The sequence below is a fragment of the Vigna radiata genome, chromosome 2, assembly GCF_000741045.1.
Source record: "Vigna radiata var. radiata cultivar VC1973A chromosome 2, Vradiata_ver6, whole genome shotgun sequence".
Classification (NCBI taxonomy): domain Eukaryota; kingdom Viridiplantae; phylum Streptophyta; class Magnoliopsida; order Fabales; family Fabaceae; genus Vigna; species Vigna radiata.
Window position 1 is genome coordinate 3,013,840 of NC_028352.1, and position 16,464 is coordinate 3,030,303.

Consider the following 16,464-nt stretch of genomic DNA (forward strand, 5'->3'; position numbering starts at 1 on the left):
CAGACTAAACCATGATTAGACTATTTAACCAATAGTGTGTGTCCAGGTTCAAGGGAAAATTACTGTTACTTGTAATGAAATCTTTCTTCAACTTTGTCCACTTTCAGAACCATTCAACAAAAATGTCTTCCACATTCAGTTAGTCAAACAAAAACCTCATTTAAAAAATATAATTAAAAAATGAGATTATTATTCCATTTTACTAAATGAATTGAAAAAAAAATGTTTTGCTAAAATAAATTACACAAAAAAACTGAATAGAAAAAAAAAAAGATAGAGAGAGTAAGAATTAGAAGTAGGTAAATATTATTTTAATATATATAAAAGAAGGGTGAGAAATACAGAGTAATGGCCCATGCCCCATACTCGAAAGGACCCATTCTGAGAACCAGCACCTAACAATTTCACCCCTTTTATGATACACATTCATTATTCCTTATCACCATATTGCAGATGATTGATTACAATTTCTGAACAGACTCGAATAAGAAATCATGAAATTTTTTGCTGTTTTTGTTTTCTTATCTCAGTACTGCAATATATCTGCAGAAGCCATGATAGGGTGGTTCAGATACCCCATGTTCATGGGGTTGAAGAAGGTGGTGTTATTGGTGGTTGGTTCAACGAAGGTGGTGCTGCCAAAACCCGCATTTAGGACTTCGATGATCTCGTTCAGAGACTCTAACCTGTGGCTCAGCTCACCCACCTGAGCCCTGAGCACCGAGTTCTCAGCCTCAACGCTCAAGAACTGCTGCGTGGTGATGTTGACGGTGGTCAGTATCTGCTGATTCTCCTTTCTCAGCTGAGCCACTTGGGTAACCAGATCGTCCAAGTGCTTCTGCTTCCTCATGCGAGATCGCCGTGCAGATTCGCGATTCGATATCATTCTCTTCCTCTTTCTCTGATCCATTACCGCTTGCAAGTCCTCCTCAGAGCCCGAGTTCTGAAGCAGAGAGGATGAACCCGAACATGTTCCACTTGAGGAAGCCATGGTATGAGACACAGGACAACACAACACAACACAATACAATACAATACAACACAACCCTTCTCAGTTAACACAGTTCGCAGGACCCAGACACTAGACACGAACAAACTCTGAAAATTATTACTTTATGACGACGACGAAGACGATAATGATAATGAAAATAGAAATATAGCAGTAGATATTATAGATTTATATGATATATAGTAAGTGATATAGTGAGGAAGAGTTAGAAATCATGAAACGTAGTACAACCAATAGAGGAAGGCAACTGAGAAGGATTGAACTAAATGGGTCCTGCGCCTAACAGTGGAATTGATCATACACCCGGAAAAGAAGAGCTCACTGAGAATCGAATACATGAATCTCAAACATCAACAACAAGATGTTGGACATTTAATTTGCGCTTCTAATATCTACTTCCTGGAGAGGAGAAGGAAAAAATTGAGTCAAAATTCTCCAACCCAATTTCGTAAAGTTTCAAACTTTGGTGCTGAAAAATGGAAAGGGGTGAGATTTGTTATGTGGGGTTTGGGATGATGAACATGGTGAGGTTGAAGAGAAGGTGTTTGATAGAAAGTCAGTGTGAGATGTGGAAGAAAGAGAAATATCTATATATGTGTGTCTGGGTAGCGATATGTGTAGAGTGTGATGGGAAAGAGGGAGAGAGAGGAAGAGGAGTGTATGTGAATGAAGGGAGGAATTTATAGAAGGGAAAAAGGCATCAAGTTGGTGAAAATAATTATTAATTATGAAATCCTAGAGAAGGAAGAAAGAAAGAAGCAAAGTAGGGTGTAATTTACTTTGGGATCACTTCATGAGAAAACAAGTTGAAAAGCTTGAATTTATTAGAAAAAAGTGTGAGAGTGATGATTTTAATGGTTGATTAAAGAGATTGGTGGAAGGTGAGAAGTAAAATTGTAACAGTGTAGGAGAGAAGAAGAAGAAGACGCCACAAGTGTCCAGAGATACTACAGCTGGGAACCAACAATCACAGAAAATGATGATCACAGTTTGAGATACATCCAAAACTGGCATCACACTCTCACTCCAACACATTACTGTTTCAGGAACTTCTCTATGTCTACGTATCCATTACTACTACCATCAAACCTCTATCTTTTACTTCAAATACAATCACATAATGTAATTAAGATGTAAAACTAATCATATTCTTTTCTTATATAATATATAAAATGATAGTCAGACAACAATTTTTTATATTATTTTAATATTATTTATATCTTATTTATTATTAATTTATAATGATATTCATAATTATTATTATTGATTATAAAATAATTTTGAATATATATATAATTTGTTAATACTTATATAAATTATACAATATTATCGTCTTTCAATAATCAAACGGTCAATACATCTTGATTTAATGTGAAACATATAATTTATTAAACATTCAAACCATAGATAAAATTAGTAATAAAAATAATTATGATAATTTTAATTTTAATCATTATAAAATTAAACGATATTCAAATTAATACTAATATGAAGTCCATTAAAAAATTCACAATATATAATTGATTGCTTTTATTAGTCGTGTATTACAAAAATATTTAAACAAATACTAATTTTCATCAAAATGTTTTCTACATATAAATTTTGACATTATTTATTTAAAAATAATCTCATAAACCGAAACATAAATATTTACAATATACATAAAAAAAAATATTACTTTTGTAATTTTGTATAATTCTTTTAAATTTGATTAAAGAAAAACAAAATCCGTTTCTGATATATACACCACTGATAGAGTATAAAATCAATTATATAATTTTTTATACCATTTAACTATTATGTATGTCATCACATTAGTTAATACGGTTATCTGTATTCTTAGTTTTACCGAGAACTACGAAAAAGGAGAGAGTGTAATCTACTCGCTTAAAGAATAGTACAAAAGAAATTATGAAGTATGTTACACTTATCATCGTTTAGTTAATTATCACCTTCTTATTAATCAAATATAACTAATTACACCATTTATAAATCTAACTAATATTGTCATTTTATGTATTTTATTTTATTATTTATATAGATCCGAAAAAGAATTATAATTTTTAAAACTTATTTTAAACCACAAAGAGATATTGTTCTAGAGAAGCATATATTTACTTGAATGATATTCTTTAGGACGAAATAATGTGCTAAGGAATAAATTTTCTTTCTCTAATTTAAGCATTTTTTTTTAATTTCAAATAAAGTAAAATGATTAATCACAACAAAGTTTCCCTTTTTTTAATTTAGTAAAATGAAAAATATTTAAATTTTAAAATAATATTATCAAAAAAAGTTATATAAGCTGTTGAAACGAGAGGAAATTAATCGATATATAAAATTAAGTCAAATAAATGATTTTCAACATTATATATTAAATTCTTTATTTTAAAAGTCCAAATTTAAAGAAAAATGGTTTCAAATGGAAAATATAATATTTAAAATACGAAAAGAGATAATTTATTTTGAGAAAGAATAATTGCAAGGGCATTATTTCTAATAATAAATATTTATCATGTAAAATGGAAATGTCTTATATTTTACATAAAATATACTTGTTTTATTTGTTTGCATGACTAATTCAATTTGGTGAAGATAACATTGATGTAACGACATGTGATTATGTGCAACATAAATTATTTTAGTTGACATTGCTTGAACAAAGTAACTTATTTTATATTTTTGAGTGAATTTGTGGTCCCTCATAGAGTGAAAACCTCTTTCACAACATAATCATATGTCTGACCAATTAAATGATCCTCCACTTTTTCTAGTGCTCGTGAGTCCTACGGAAAAACATTTCAAAAATGGTATGTTTAACTTTAATAAATAATATATATATATATATATATATATATATATATATATATATATAATATTTATTAGTAATTTGAGATTACTTAAAAAAAAATAATTTTGATTTAAACTTTTGATTATTTGAAAATTGATTTTTTCATAAATACTTTAATTGTTTAAAAAATATTATATGAAGTTTTCTTATAAAGTATATTTATGTAATAGGTGTTGAAAATGTTTAATTTTTATTCAAATTCTAACTGATTTGTTTCTTTTTCATCATTTCAAAAGATCTCTTATTAATAGAATTGATGAGTATGTAAATTTATGTCTATTATTATTTTATTTAATGTGAAATTTTGTTTATATTCAACCATAGATAATTAGATTTAGAGCTGTCAAAACGAGTAATCCGACCCGACCTACCACGAGTTGGTCACTTAGTGAATCAACCCAACCCGACTCATTTATTAGCGAGCAAGAAATATCTGAACCTAACTCAACCCACCACGGGTTGGTGGGTAAACGGGTTGGCTCACTAGCCCATTTAATTAGTTTTTTTAAAATAAAATAAAAAATTACAAATTTTTTATATTCAAATTTAAACAAATTTCACTCCCAAAAATGATATTAAAGTGAAGACAATTCAAAATAATAATAAAAAGTAAATATTATTCAAATGTCACAAAAAAACATACACAAAAAAAACTGCTCCTTGTAAAATTTTAGTGAAAGTCACAACACCGTAAATGAGAGCAAGTTTCGTGAGAGTGATATGTGAGAGCAAATGTTACGTTTTTGGTATACACAGTGAGTGAGTGAAGAGAGTACTTTACTTTTTAGGGTTTCATAAATAAAATAATAAATTAAAAAAATAAAATTAGATAGGTGGGTTGGCGGGTCAACCCGGCCCACCACGGGTTTAACCCGCACGAACCAAGTTTAAATGAGTCGGGTTGAAATAAAATAAATTCAATTTTTTCAAACCCAACCCGATCCAAACCCGTTATAAACCGGATTGACTTGTAGATTGTGACATGTTTTGACGGCTCTAATTAGATTCAAGTAAAAGATGGCTAAAAACAATGAAATGGAAAGTAATTTGTGTGGTAGAATAAAAGAGAAAGAAAGTTAATAAAAAAACATACAAAAGATTATCTTTCATTGATTTTGTATAATGGTAACAAAATGTCGAATCTATTGTATCTTAAATTTATCGAATAAAATCGTTAAGAAAATTTCTATAAATATTATTCATTTTAAAAATAAAAATAAAAAATAAATTCCTACTTAAATAATTAAGTACTGAAAAAAAAAATAACTTTTTCCCCCTTTACTTTTGTATTTTTCCTAAATCAAATATTACGTGAGTGTAAGAATCTATCCAAATCATATTAGACAATTGCCACTACCATCAGTTTTGGAATGTACAACTATACAATAATAGTACGAAAATTGGTGACATTATGTACCACAAATCTCACCAAATAGTTGAACGAACAGTTCAATTTAAAAACAAATCAACATCGCATTACAAAATATCACTCAGTAAGTATGCTTCAACTTCAAAGCAGACATTTTTATGTTGTGAATTCTACGTCTACGTATTCCCATATACAGTACTAGGAATATAATTTAATATTTAAAGTATTATTAAAAAAAATTAAAATGATATTTTCGTTATCATTTTATTTCGGAAAATTACACAAGCCGGGGCTGCTCTTTTTGTTAATAAAATATTTTAATCATTATTCCTTTAAAATTTTATATTAATTAAAACAATACCGATTACAATATATAACACGAGAAATGCTGAATTTATCGCATTTAATATTTGATAAAATATTCTTAATTTTCACATTTAATCTCATTAATCTAAAATACTGAAGTTCAATTAGACTTAATTTCATTACTTTAAGAACGTACCAGTGGTCCAAATTTGAATCTCTCAACAAAATTTCAACATTATATTTTCTCAAACTATTTATGTCAAGATTGTTTTAAAAAAAGTGTGATTAATTTTCATTTTTAATCATATTATAAAAATACTGGCCAGAATCGGTTAACTATTAATAAAAAGGATTAAATATGTTTTTAATCTGGGACGATTTTGGTTTTAATTTCTTTTTTAAACTAAGGTATAATTTAGTCCTTCAACTTTATAAAATTCTGGTTTTAGTCTTTTTTATCAATTTTTGTTAATTTTATTTGTTATTTCAAGCACGTTTCATTATAGCATTTGGATTATTTACACTTTTGACACATTTTTGTTTCAATGTTAATTGAGAAACACATTTAAAATAGCAAATAAAGTTAAAAAAATTTCATAAGAAAAACTAAAAACAGTTTTCTAAAATTGAAAGACTATTTTAGTTTCAAAGAAGGATTAAAACCAAAATATCCAGAACTAAAAACATTATAGTGTACCGATTAAAGTGGCATACACGCGAGTGCAGAACTGTTGATGGTGCGCGTGACACTTGCTTCCATATTCTTGTCTGGTGGGCACGAAATGTCGTTGTCGCCCACACGCAAGAGGGGGCGCTTGCACAACACAGACGGTAGGAGTGTGGCGAGTGGCGAAAACGTGCCACTAAGTAGAGTGTAGAATCTAGACTAGGTAATGTTCTGACACGAGTCACTTTTTCAATTCAGAAAATTATTAATAATTAATTAAAATATAAAATACTACAACCGAGATGGGATGTGGCCTTGGTTGGTGTGCCCTACCAATTCAATCTCGCTTTTCAGATCTGGGCCCCACCACCCTCTCATCAATCTGTTTTTCCAATGTTACCCTTTTACCTTATAATTGTTTTTGCCAGCATTAAATATGTTTTTACTTCTTATATTTTAAGACGATTTTGGTTGTAGTTTCTCTTTCAAACTAAGGTACAATTTAGTTCTTTAATTTTAGAAAATTTTAGTTTTAATTATTTTTACCAAATTTTTTTAACTTTATTTGCTTTTTCAAAATCGCTCCAAAATATATGGACTAAAAACATATTTAATCTCAATTTATTTTAATCTAAAATATAATTATCATTAATTAAATAAATGGTGAAACATGTCTTTTTTTTTTAAATTAAAATGAATATTAGACATTATATATATATATATATGATTTTAATATAATTAAGTCTCAAAATTTTAAAAAATGTATATAATGTTTTTAATTCAACTTAGTTAAATTTTTTAGATGTGTTAAATGATATTTGAACTTTTTACTGTATTCAGTACCGTGTGTTCGACATTTTTTTTTTTAAATAGTTAAATTAAAATGGCTACATTTGTTATGTTTTAAATTTAAAAATTAAAATATACTAAAATTTAAAAAAGAAACATAACTTGAATTTACATTCAAATTTAAAAATTAAAAACATATTTAATTTTTTATTAAAATTAAACAAATTCTTATTTAATTTCAAACACGTTATAAGATTTCTGTCACTACAATAAAAGCTTTATTCCGAAAAATAAATTAGGTAGAGGCCGTTTGAGTAAACATTTTGTTAAAATATATTATTTAAGAAAATAAAACATCCAAATGATGCATGCCATTTTCAGTTTACAATATGTTTTCTAAATTAGATATACATGTACTTAATAATGTTGGAGACACACCTGAATATATACTAAATTATTATGAACATGTCGACCGCATGTAATTCTTATCTTTCTATTTTACTTTGTAAGAAAAATTCAATAATCATATTCTATACTTTGAAGTAAAGGAAAAACAACATTTGACTTCAAATAAATAACAATCTAATTGTCACAAGCCTTATACAAAACATGTAGTAGTATATAAATAAACTCTTACATTGATAAAACAATAAATATATATAAAATTATGTATATAAGACAGTTTTATTAATAACAGATCTTTTTTAAATACTACTAAAAATAAATTCAAATTTGTGAGAATTTAATTTAAAACGAACAATATTTTATTAATAGGAAAAATCTATACATTTTATTGTCAAAATTGATCACCTGACTCGATTCGGTTTAGTTCATCATTGGTTGATTACTTAGTGAATCAACATAATTCGGTTCATTTATTAGTGAGTCAGAAAAATTTGAATTCGGTTCAGTCTATCACGAGTTTGTGGGTTAAACAAGTTAGTTTACTGATTATTTAATTACAATCTTTTTAAATAAAAAATAACAAATTTTTCTAAATTTTCATAAGATAAGAAATTAATAAAATAAAATTAGGTGAATTGATCAGCCAATTCGACTCACACTAAATTCAATCCTGAAAAATTGAATTTAAATAAACTAAATTAAAAATTAAACCACATAAAAAAAATATTTTTTCAAATCTAACTTAAACCGAACTTGTGTAAATCAAAGAACTTCGTAGATGAAATTGATTTACAGGTCGTAATCTATTTTCACAGCTATAATATATTGTAAACCTCGTTGTATTTGATGGAGATAGGTTTTTCCCTACAAGAAGATTATGAAATTGAACTCTGTTGATGTCTTTCCATAATTTTCTTCCATGGGTTGTTCCTGTTGTTTCTTTTTATTTCCACCACTGAGATCTTGGGTCTCTTGTACACGTCAATATTAATTCTTCGTGTGATTTCAACTTTCTAGAACATCAATGATGTAATAACAGTTGCAATGATATTTGTATGGTGACCATGAAAAATTTCCTTTTTAATTATTATTAATGGATGGTCAAACAGCACAGTGCATAGATTTTAATCTGCTAAGAGCCATATGAATATAGGATGTTAAGGACCATGGCTTTGGTAATTGAAAAGGTAAAAAGGTAGAAAGTGGACAAAGACACAGAAGAAAGAAAGAGAAAATCTTGGCTTTCAGTGTCTGACGAATTGCAATTGCAACCACCCATATGTGTGTATGTTTATGCATGCTTTTCTTATCAGTGAAGGCAATGTTAAAAATATCATTGCATTTAATGTACTGCACCAACCAAAAAATAAATGTTCAGGACAATTTCTCTAGAAAACGACAATTCTATGTTGTCGACAACGATGTTATGGTTATGGTCACTCTCTACGATGCTTTCTATCAATTATGCACAATTTTCGCTCTTTCAATTTCAATAACGTATTGCCAAATCCTAGTCCCTTTCTCATTCTGTGGACTTTTTCCCTCAATAGTTTATACATTAAACAATTATTATGATAAATATTTATGGTAACAAATCAATTTTAGGGTTAAATATCGTTTCAATCCTTATACTTTGATGTAATTTTGGTTTTAGTCTCTCTTTCAAACTAAATTACAATTTAGTCCTTCAACTTTAGAAAACTCTGGTTTTAGTCATTTTTATCAATTTTTTTTAACTTTATTTGTTCTTTCAAGCATCTTTTATTATAGCATTTGGATTGTTTACACTATTTGACACATTTTTGCTTCAATATTAACTGAGAAACGTGTTTGAAACAACAAATAAAGTTAAAAAAATTTGGTAAAAAGGACTAAAACCAGAGTTTTTTAAAGTTGAAAGATTAAATTGTACCTTAGTTTTCAAGAGGGACTAAAACCAAAATCGTCCCAAAATATAGGGACTAAAAACATATTTAACCCTAAATTTTATATTTAACTTTACAAAATTTTATAATTTCAAAAATTTGAAATCACTCTCTATCCATATCTTTAAACAATAAATTAATTATTCTTTTATCTATATATAATATTTTACCTTTTATTTTTATCCAACACGAGACTTCACTTTAATTTCTAACAATTTCGTGTACGAGACTGTAAATAAATGAAAGGTCTAATAGTGACCTAATGGTAAATAGAATAACATATTTAATAAATACAAAATTTACTATAATAAAATACATGAAAAATTGAATTTTAAACTTAATCTAACTTTACAAAATCAATTTATAAATAGTAAAATATCTTATTTTTAATCAATGAAAATTCTAACCATTTATATAAATAATATGATTTTCTTTAACTTATAATTTTATTTTCGACAAATCTTATTCTAAATTAGGATAGAAAAGAAATGGGCTGAAAAATAGCTTTATTTTTTTTAATTATTAAAAAAAAGGAAGAAGAAAATTTTGAAAAGAACATTGTAAAAAGTAAACGTTCAGAATTTGATTGTCTAAGTATTGAATTCTGACCTTAAAAAATACATACTATCTATAAAAATAGTATTTGGGTGAAGAAAATTATATATTTCTTCCTGGTACATTATAACACAAAAAAGGTAGTTCCTTCGTGCACTTCTATGTATTTCTTCCTGCACCTGCATAATTTATTTATTTTTTCATTTCATTGTACAATTTCGAGGTAATTTTTTGACTTTTGATGGTGTAATTCGGAAGTAAAAAAAAAAAAATCCGCATCATAATATCTGAAATTTATTTTAAATAGTTTTCATATTTGAAAGATAACAATGACTTCCAAAATGTATAATTTGAAAGTTTTTTTTTTTTTTTGAGAAAAATAACTGTCTAATTTACATTATCCAGAAGTCATTTGGTTTATGGATTACACAATATTGTGAAATTCAAACTGTTATGTAAAATCGAATTGCAATTACCCATTTTGAAGTAATGTTAAAGATATATAGTTAATAATTATAAATTATATGATTTTTTACATCACTATTACGAAAAATATTGAATTTTTATCATATATGATATTTTACAGTGGATAGAAGTTTTACGATGTATTTTCATAACTTGTTTTTAATCAACCTTTACGTGACATCGTTAAAGTATTTGAGTTAAAAATAATAATAGATTTTAATTATATGTCATGCAAGAGAGATAAACTTAAATTACACAGTCCACCTTCTTCAAATAATTTTCCTAACAAGCTTTTTCTTATATTATATATTTAAAATATCTGTGGAAAATATTTATTAAGAGATAAAATTAGGATTTAAAAGTAATTTAATAATATAAAAACTGTTATTAAATTAAGATTTTTCAATGTTATAAATAAGTTTACTGAGATATCCGAAGGTGTGCTAATGGAAGGGACCTCCCATGATAGTAGATTGCCCAAAATTAATATTTAATTTTGAGGCCCAATTAGGAACCCATTGGGCTATCTGGTTGGATATCGCAGTTACAATAAATTTAGGGGAGTTACACCCTGTACCTCCCCGGTTGCAACCCCCACCCCCCCAATTTTTTTGAACTTTTTTTTAAATACAAAATTAACCTTTATGTTTTTTTTTTTACCCATTTACCCCTATTTAACCTACCTACAGTAACCCTCCTCTTTTACCCCTCTTTTACAGTATGAGAGATTCTCTTCGTATTCCCCACCCCCACCCCACCATTTTGAAACCTCCCTCTTCCAAACTCTGCAACTCTCCCATTCTCTCACTCTGCCACTTCGTATTCTCACTTTCCCACTCCTCTCTGTTTGTGCGGCTGTTGTGCGGTGGGGTTGTGGTTGCTGCTCTGGTGCGGCGGCGCAGAGGGTGTTGTGCGGCGGTGTTGCGGCGGTGCAAGGCGTCGACAGGTTAGTTTCTTATAATTTTTTTTTTTTTAAACGTATGCAATGTGTAGTGTAGGATTGGGTATGGTTGGTGTTTCTGTTTGTTCTGTCATCTCTGTTTGTGTGCATTTGGTTGGTGTTTTTGTTTCAGTTTTTTCATCTCTGTGTGTGCATTGAGGAAGAAGACAGGCACGAAACGAATGTTGTTATCCGTCCACGGATGTCGACATCCGTTACATATTTTTATTTTTTAATTTATTTTATAAATAATTATATTTTAATTATTTTAACTTTTTGGAGCATTTGGTATATATATACCTGAAGCTGAGACTCAAGGAAATGAATAATGGTGGCAGGGATGATGCCCCTGATGCCACCACCATCGATGCTAAGAATGGTGACTAAGTTTCCATAAGTTGGAGGCTGAATTTGTTCAACGGATGACTCTGATCTCTCCATCTCTCTGAATAAAGANACGCTNANATCGAAGGNTGTAGTTTCCTTACGAACAGAAAGAATTGTGAAAGAAGGAGCAAAGGGTAACTAAGAGAGATTGAGGCTTGTGTGGTTTTTTGGTAGGCATTGTTGTAGTATTTATAGTGGTAGGTGGACCCATTAAATATTGATATTAGTTGAGAGTTTATTTAATTGAATTCAAAAGAGTAGAAAAGTATTTAATATGGAATAGGAAGACACAATCAAAACTGAGATGTTAGGCCTAATAGGACACATTCCTCTGTTGTTTTAAATGGCTATTATCCAAACGACATAACTTTCCTAAACATGCAGTATAACCCGATGGCGATGGCTATAAGTATATGATATAGTATAATAATATTTATGTTTATGTTTAAAAAATATATATATATATAAGGGCAATGTATTTAATTGGATAAATAAAAATAAATAGGTTATGTGGGGGTGGGAGAATAAAATTATAAAATTGTATTTTTAAATATAAATTTTTGATAAAGGATAAAATTGGAATAGAAAAAATAGAGAAAAGGGTAAAAATGGAATGGGGGGGTGGGGGTTAGAATTGGGGAGGTGCAGGGAGTAACCCCCTAAATTTAGACCGTTTCCTGCATCTCCAAAAATTTCTTCTTGCACCCTTATAAATTTTTATATTATAGTTCACCCATTCTTTCTGTATTTTCCATGTACAAATAAAAAGTAGCAACACTGTTAAATTGAATATATATATATATGAGGTTTGTTAACACGCGTACGCCTGTTTTTCAGTTGATACGTTTTAACCATGTGTATTGGATTATAGTAGACAAAAATATCCTCATTTATCATGGACTCTAAGTTTTAAGGTCAAGGATATTTAAATAATTTTCATTTTCAAAACTAAAAAAAAAAAAAAAAACTTACTCACCTCCCTCATTCCTCTTAACCCTTTCTTTTTCATCTCTCTCACTCCAACATTTTCTCTGTTATCCTTACTGTTCCCCCAATTGAAAAAAAAAAATCAGAAACCCTTGCCTAACCCTAATCTACCTTCCTCACTTATCCAATTTATTTCTCTCTCGTCTCCATACTCTCCCTCGGCCACACACAACAACTCGTGACATCGTAATTTGTTGCTCTTGCTCTGTTCGTTCATTTGGAGGATGTGTTATATATTTTCCCTTCTTATTATTATTAAATTTCAATTTTAAATTAAATCATTTAAATAAAACCTTCATAAATCAATTAATTTTTCATACATTATTTACACATCTACACCACATTTCATTATATTTTTAAAGAACAAGATATTTCCCTCTATTGTCCTTTTCCCTTTACACAAAGTGTTTCTTTTTACTTTCTCTATTGGTATGAGATACATGATGTAAGATTACAACCTAGAATTGAAAGAATTGTACTCGTAGGGAGTTCTTCTATACCTATTTCTTTAATTTCCTTATGTCTCTTTTTTATCACTGAATCAACTCCTATAGGCGACAGTAAAATCATTTTTTACTTTTGAAATTTTGAAAAGTGATATAAAGTGACAAATTTTATATTCATTTTACACATTAATAAATATAAAATGATTACAAGAGAGTAAACTTTTTCGATTTTTAAAAAATATCTCCGATTCAAATTACCACCACCATATCTTCAATTGGGTTGAGATGAGAGAAAAAGTGCTGGAGTGATGACAGAAAAAATGTTGAGATGAGAGAGAAAATATCTCTTATGACAAAGGGTTTCTAGTTTAATTTTTTTTTTTCAATTGGGACAATAGTAGGGATGACAGAGAAAATGTTGGAGTAAGAGAGATGAAAGAGAAAGGGTTGAGAGGAATGAGGGAGGTGGGTAAGGGTTTGGGCTTTTTTTTTTTTTTTTTAGTTTTGAGAATGAAAATTATTTAAATATCCTTAACCTTAAAACTTAGAATCCATGATGAATGAGAGTATTTTTGTCTATTTCCGATACAGATTGTTAAAACGTACCAACTAAAAAACAGGCCTACGCGTGTTAACAAACCCATATATATATATATATATATATATATATATATATATAATATTTATTATGACTTAATTGTTAAGTCATTCAATTTAGTATTAAATTACAATATTTTAAATTATAAAAACTATTTAATAGGTTCAATATGAGGTCCAAATAAAACACTCTTAAGAAATTATTGATGATTTGAATGAACTGAATCTGATCCACCAGTGAAACATGCAAATTAAGATATCAATCATTTTCATTGTCTTCTTATAAAAAATATATATATAATACTTTATATGAATATTAATATACAATGTAATTGAAATTGTTTTAAGAAATATTTATCATAGAAAATTATTGTATTATTTACAGAAAAATATTATTAAAAGTTAAATAAGAAAATGATATATTATCTAGAGACGGACTCTGTCTCATGGGAGAAAAATGTACTTTAAAAGTTAGAGTGCAGTGAGCATGGTAAATTTAAAAGAAGTAGTTTGTCTATTTCTTATTTAAATATATCTTTTTTTGTTTTATAAATGACTAATAGAGCTATTCTTTAAAATGTTACTTATAAGCATTCTTTTTAACAAGTTAACCCTGGATTTATTGATGAAAATGCTTATTTGCGTATAAAAAACAAATATAAATATATATAAAAAAATAGTGAGAAATTGTGAAGAAATTATTAACAAAGTATAAAAGAAAAAGACAATAATATATTAATCCAGATTATTTTATAATATTTTCATTCAACTGCTCATTAAATTTCAAATATGTCAGTATAAAATAAATAAATAATAAATTGATAAAAAATAATATATATGTTATATAAAAATCTATATCTAATTATTTTTTATGAGAAAAAATAATGGTAGAAGAAGGCGTTTGAATGGTAGAGGAAGTGTTGAAGTGTTATGTCGATTGTGACAGAACATATATGTTGGAATGTAGCATAGTGTTAGAAATCAGAGAAGTTGATATGAAGTTGTGATGGGTAAATCATGGACATCTTCAAAAACCCTTCGACCCAATCCCAAGTTTCGTTGGTTGCCAAAAACATGAAATGTTGTTTTCTGCCATTTCTCAGACATTTTCAGTTTCTGACTACGTTTGACCTCTTTGCAATTAATTCTACTTACACCTGCTTTCATACTTTTATTATCACGGGTCTGCACTCATTTCTTTGTGGACTTTAATATTCTTAATAAAAATTCTTTTAACAACTATTTTTTCTAATATATAAGATTGAAATTAAGAATAAGATTAAATATATTTTTAGTTCCTATATTTTAAGTCGATTATAGTTTTAGTCTCTCTTTCAAAATAAAGTATAATTTAGTTCTTCAACTCTAAGAAATTCTGGTTTTAATTTTTTTTACCAAATTTTTTAAANTTTATTTGCTGTTTCAAGCACGCTTCATTATAGCATTTGAATTGTTTATACTGTTTGACACATTTTTGCTTCAATATTAACTGAAAAACACGATTGAAACAACAAATAAAGTAAAAAATTTGGTAAAAATGACTAAAACTAGAGTTTTCTAATGTTGAAGGACTAAATTGTACTTTAATTTAAAAGGGTGACTATAACCAAAATCGTCCCAAAATATAAGGACTAAAAACATATTTAACTCTTAAGAATATAACCTGATCACACAAAAGTAGTCCATAACACGTATGTGTAATATAAAAAAAATCATAATAAAATGTTTACTATTTCTTTTCGAAATTATTTCTGGTGGTTTTTTTTGTTTTTCATGTAAAAATGTATTTTTCAATTTTTTTAAGAAAAATGTTTTATGATTTTTCTATAGAACATGTTTAGTAATTTTATAATTACAAAAATAACAAAAATCGATCAGACGTCAAAATATTGATTTCCTTCCATTCACATTTTATCTTAAATTTAAACCACACACAACAAGAACAAAGAAATCCATAAAACTGTTTATCATAAGATTTAATCTCATTTTCATTCTCATAGGTCTATTTCTATTTTTAAGAAAAAAAAAACTATATTAATTCTCTTAACATGAATTCCTATGTATTTAAGGAAAACATTTATAAATTTTAAAATGTTAATCTAATTGAAATGCCATAATATACGCATCTTATTTTAAGAAAGTCAAATTTAAAAATTAAATACATAACTGTTGATGTAGACAGGGGAATATATGATAACAAAGAGGAATCTAAACAAAAAATACCTAGTTATACAAAATTATATTTTAGAAAAAAGATAATTACTCAAATAAAACATACAGTCAACTCACACGTTTAAAACTCAGTTTTGAATAAAGAACAAAATAGAAATATTATTAAAATATTTTATAGGATTAGAAAAATAAAATATTTTAAAAATAGAGACAACTTTTTCTTTTTCTTTTACACAAAAACCTTTATTAATTTTAAATAATAAAATATTTATCCTTTATTCAACTCACTCTTGTGTCATGTATACTCATAAAACAAATTGCTGATTTAGAAGTTATAATTAAAATAGAAATATTTTAATGCAACAATTTCAAACAAAAGCCACACCGTCCAAATATTTTATGTCCAATTAAATTTATATTTCGTTGGATACTTTTTTTTTATATTTGTTTATTGAACTATTAGTAAACCTAATTGATTATCAAATAAACTACTTTTTTTTTAATTGGATCGAGTACATTAATTTTAATGATAATCAATTTAGGAGTAAAGTATATTTTTTCACAATTTTGTATTAATTAAGTTACATTCATCTT

At 27.5% G+C, this 16,464-nt stretch overlaps 1 protein-coding gene across 1 annotated transcript; it reads right to left on the reverse strand.

Annotated features, from left to right (window-relative positions):
• Positions 1-289: 289 nt before the first annotated feature.
• LOC106756659 (bZIP transcription factor 11) lies at positions 290-1,707 on the reverse strand. Its single transcript, XM_014639166.2, has one exon. The coding sequence runs from the start codon at positions 989-991 to the stop codon at positions 527-529; it is 465 nt and encodes a 154-aa protein (XP_014494652.1). The 5' UTR covers positions 992-1,707; the 3' UTR covers positions 290-526.
• Positions 1,708-16,464: the final 14,757 nt, after the last annotated feature.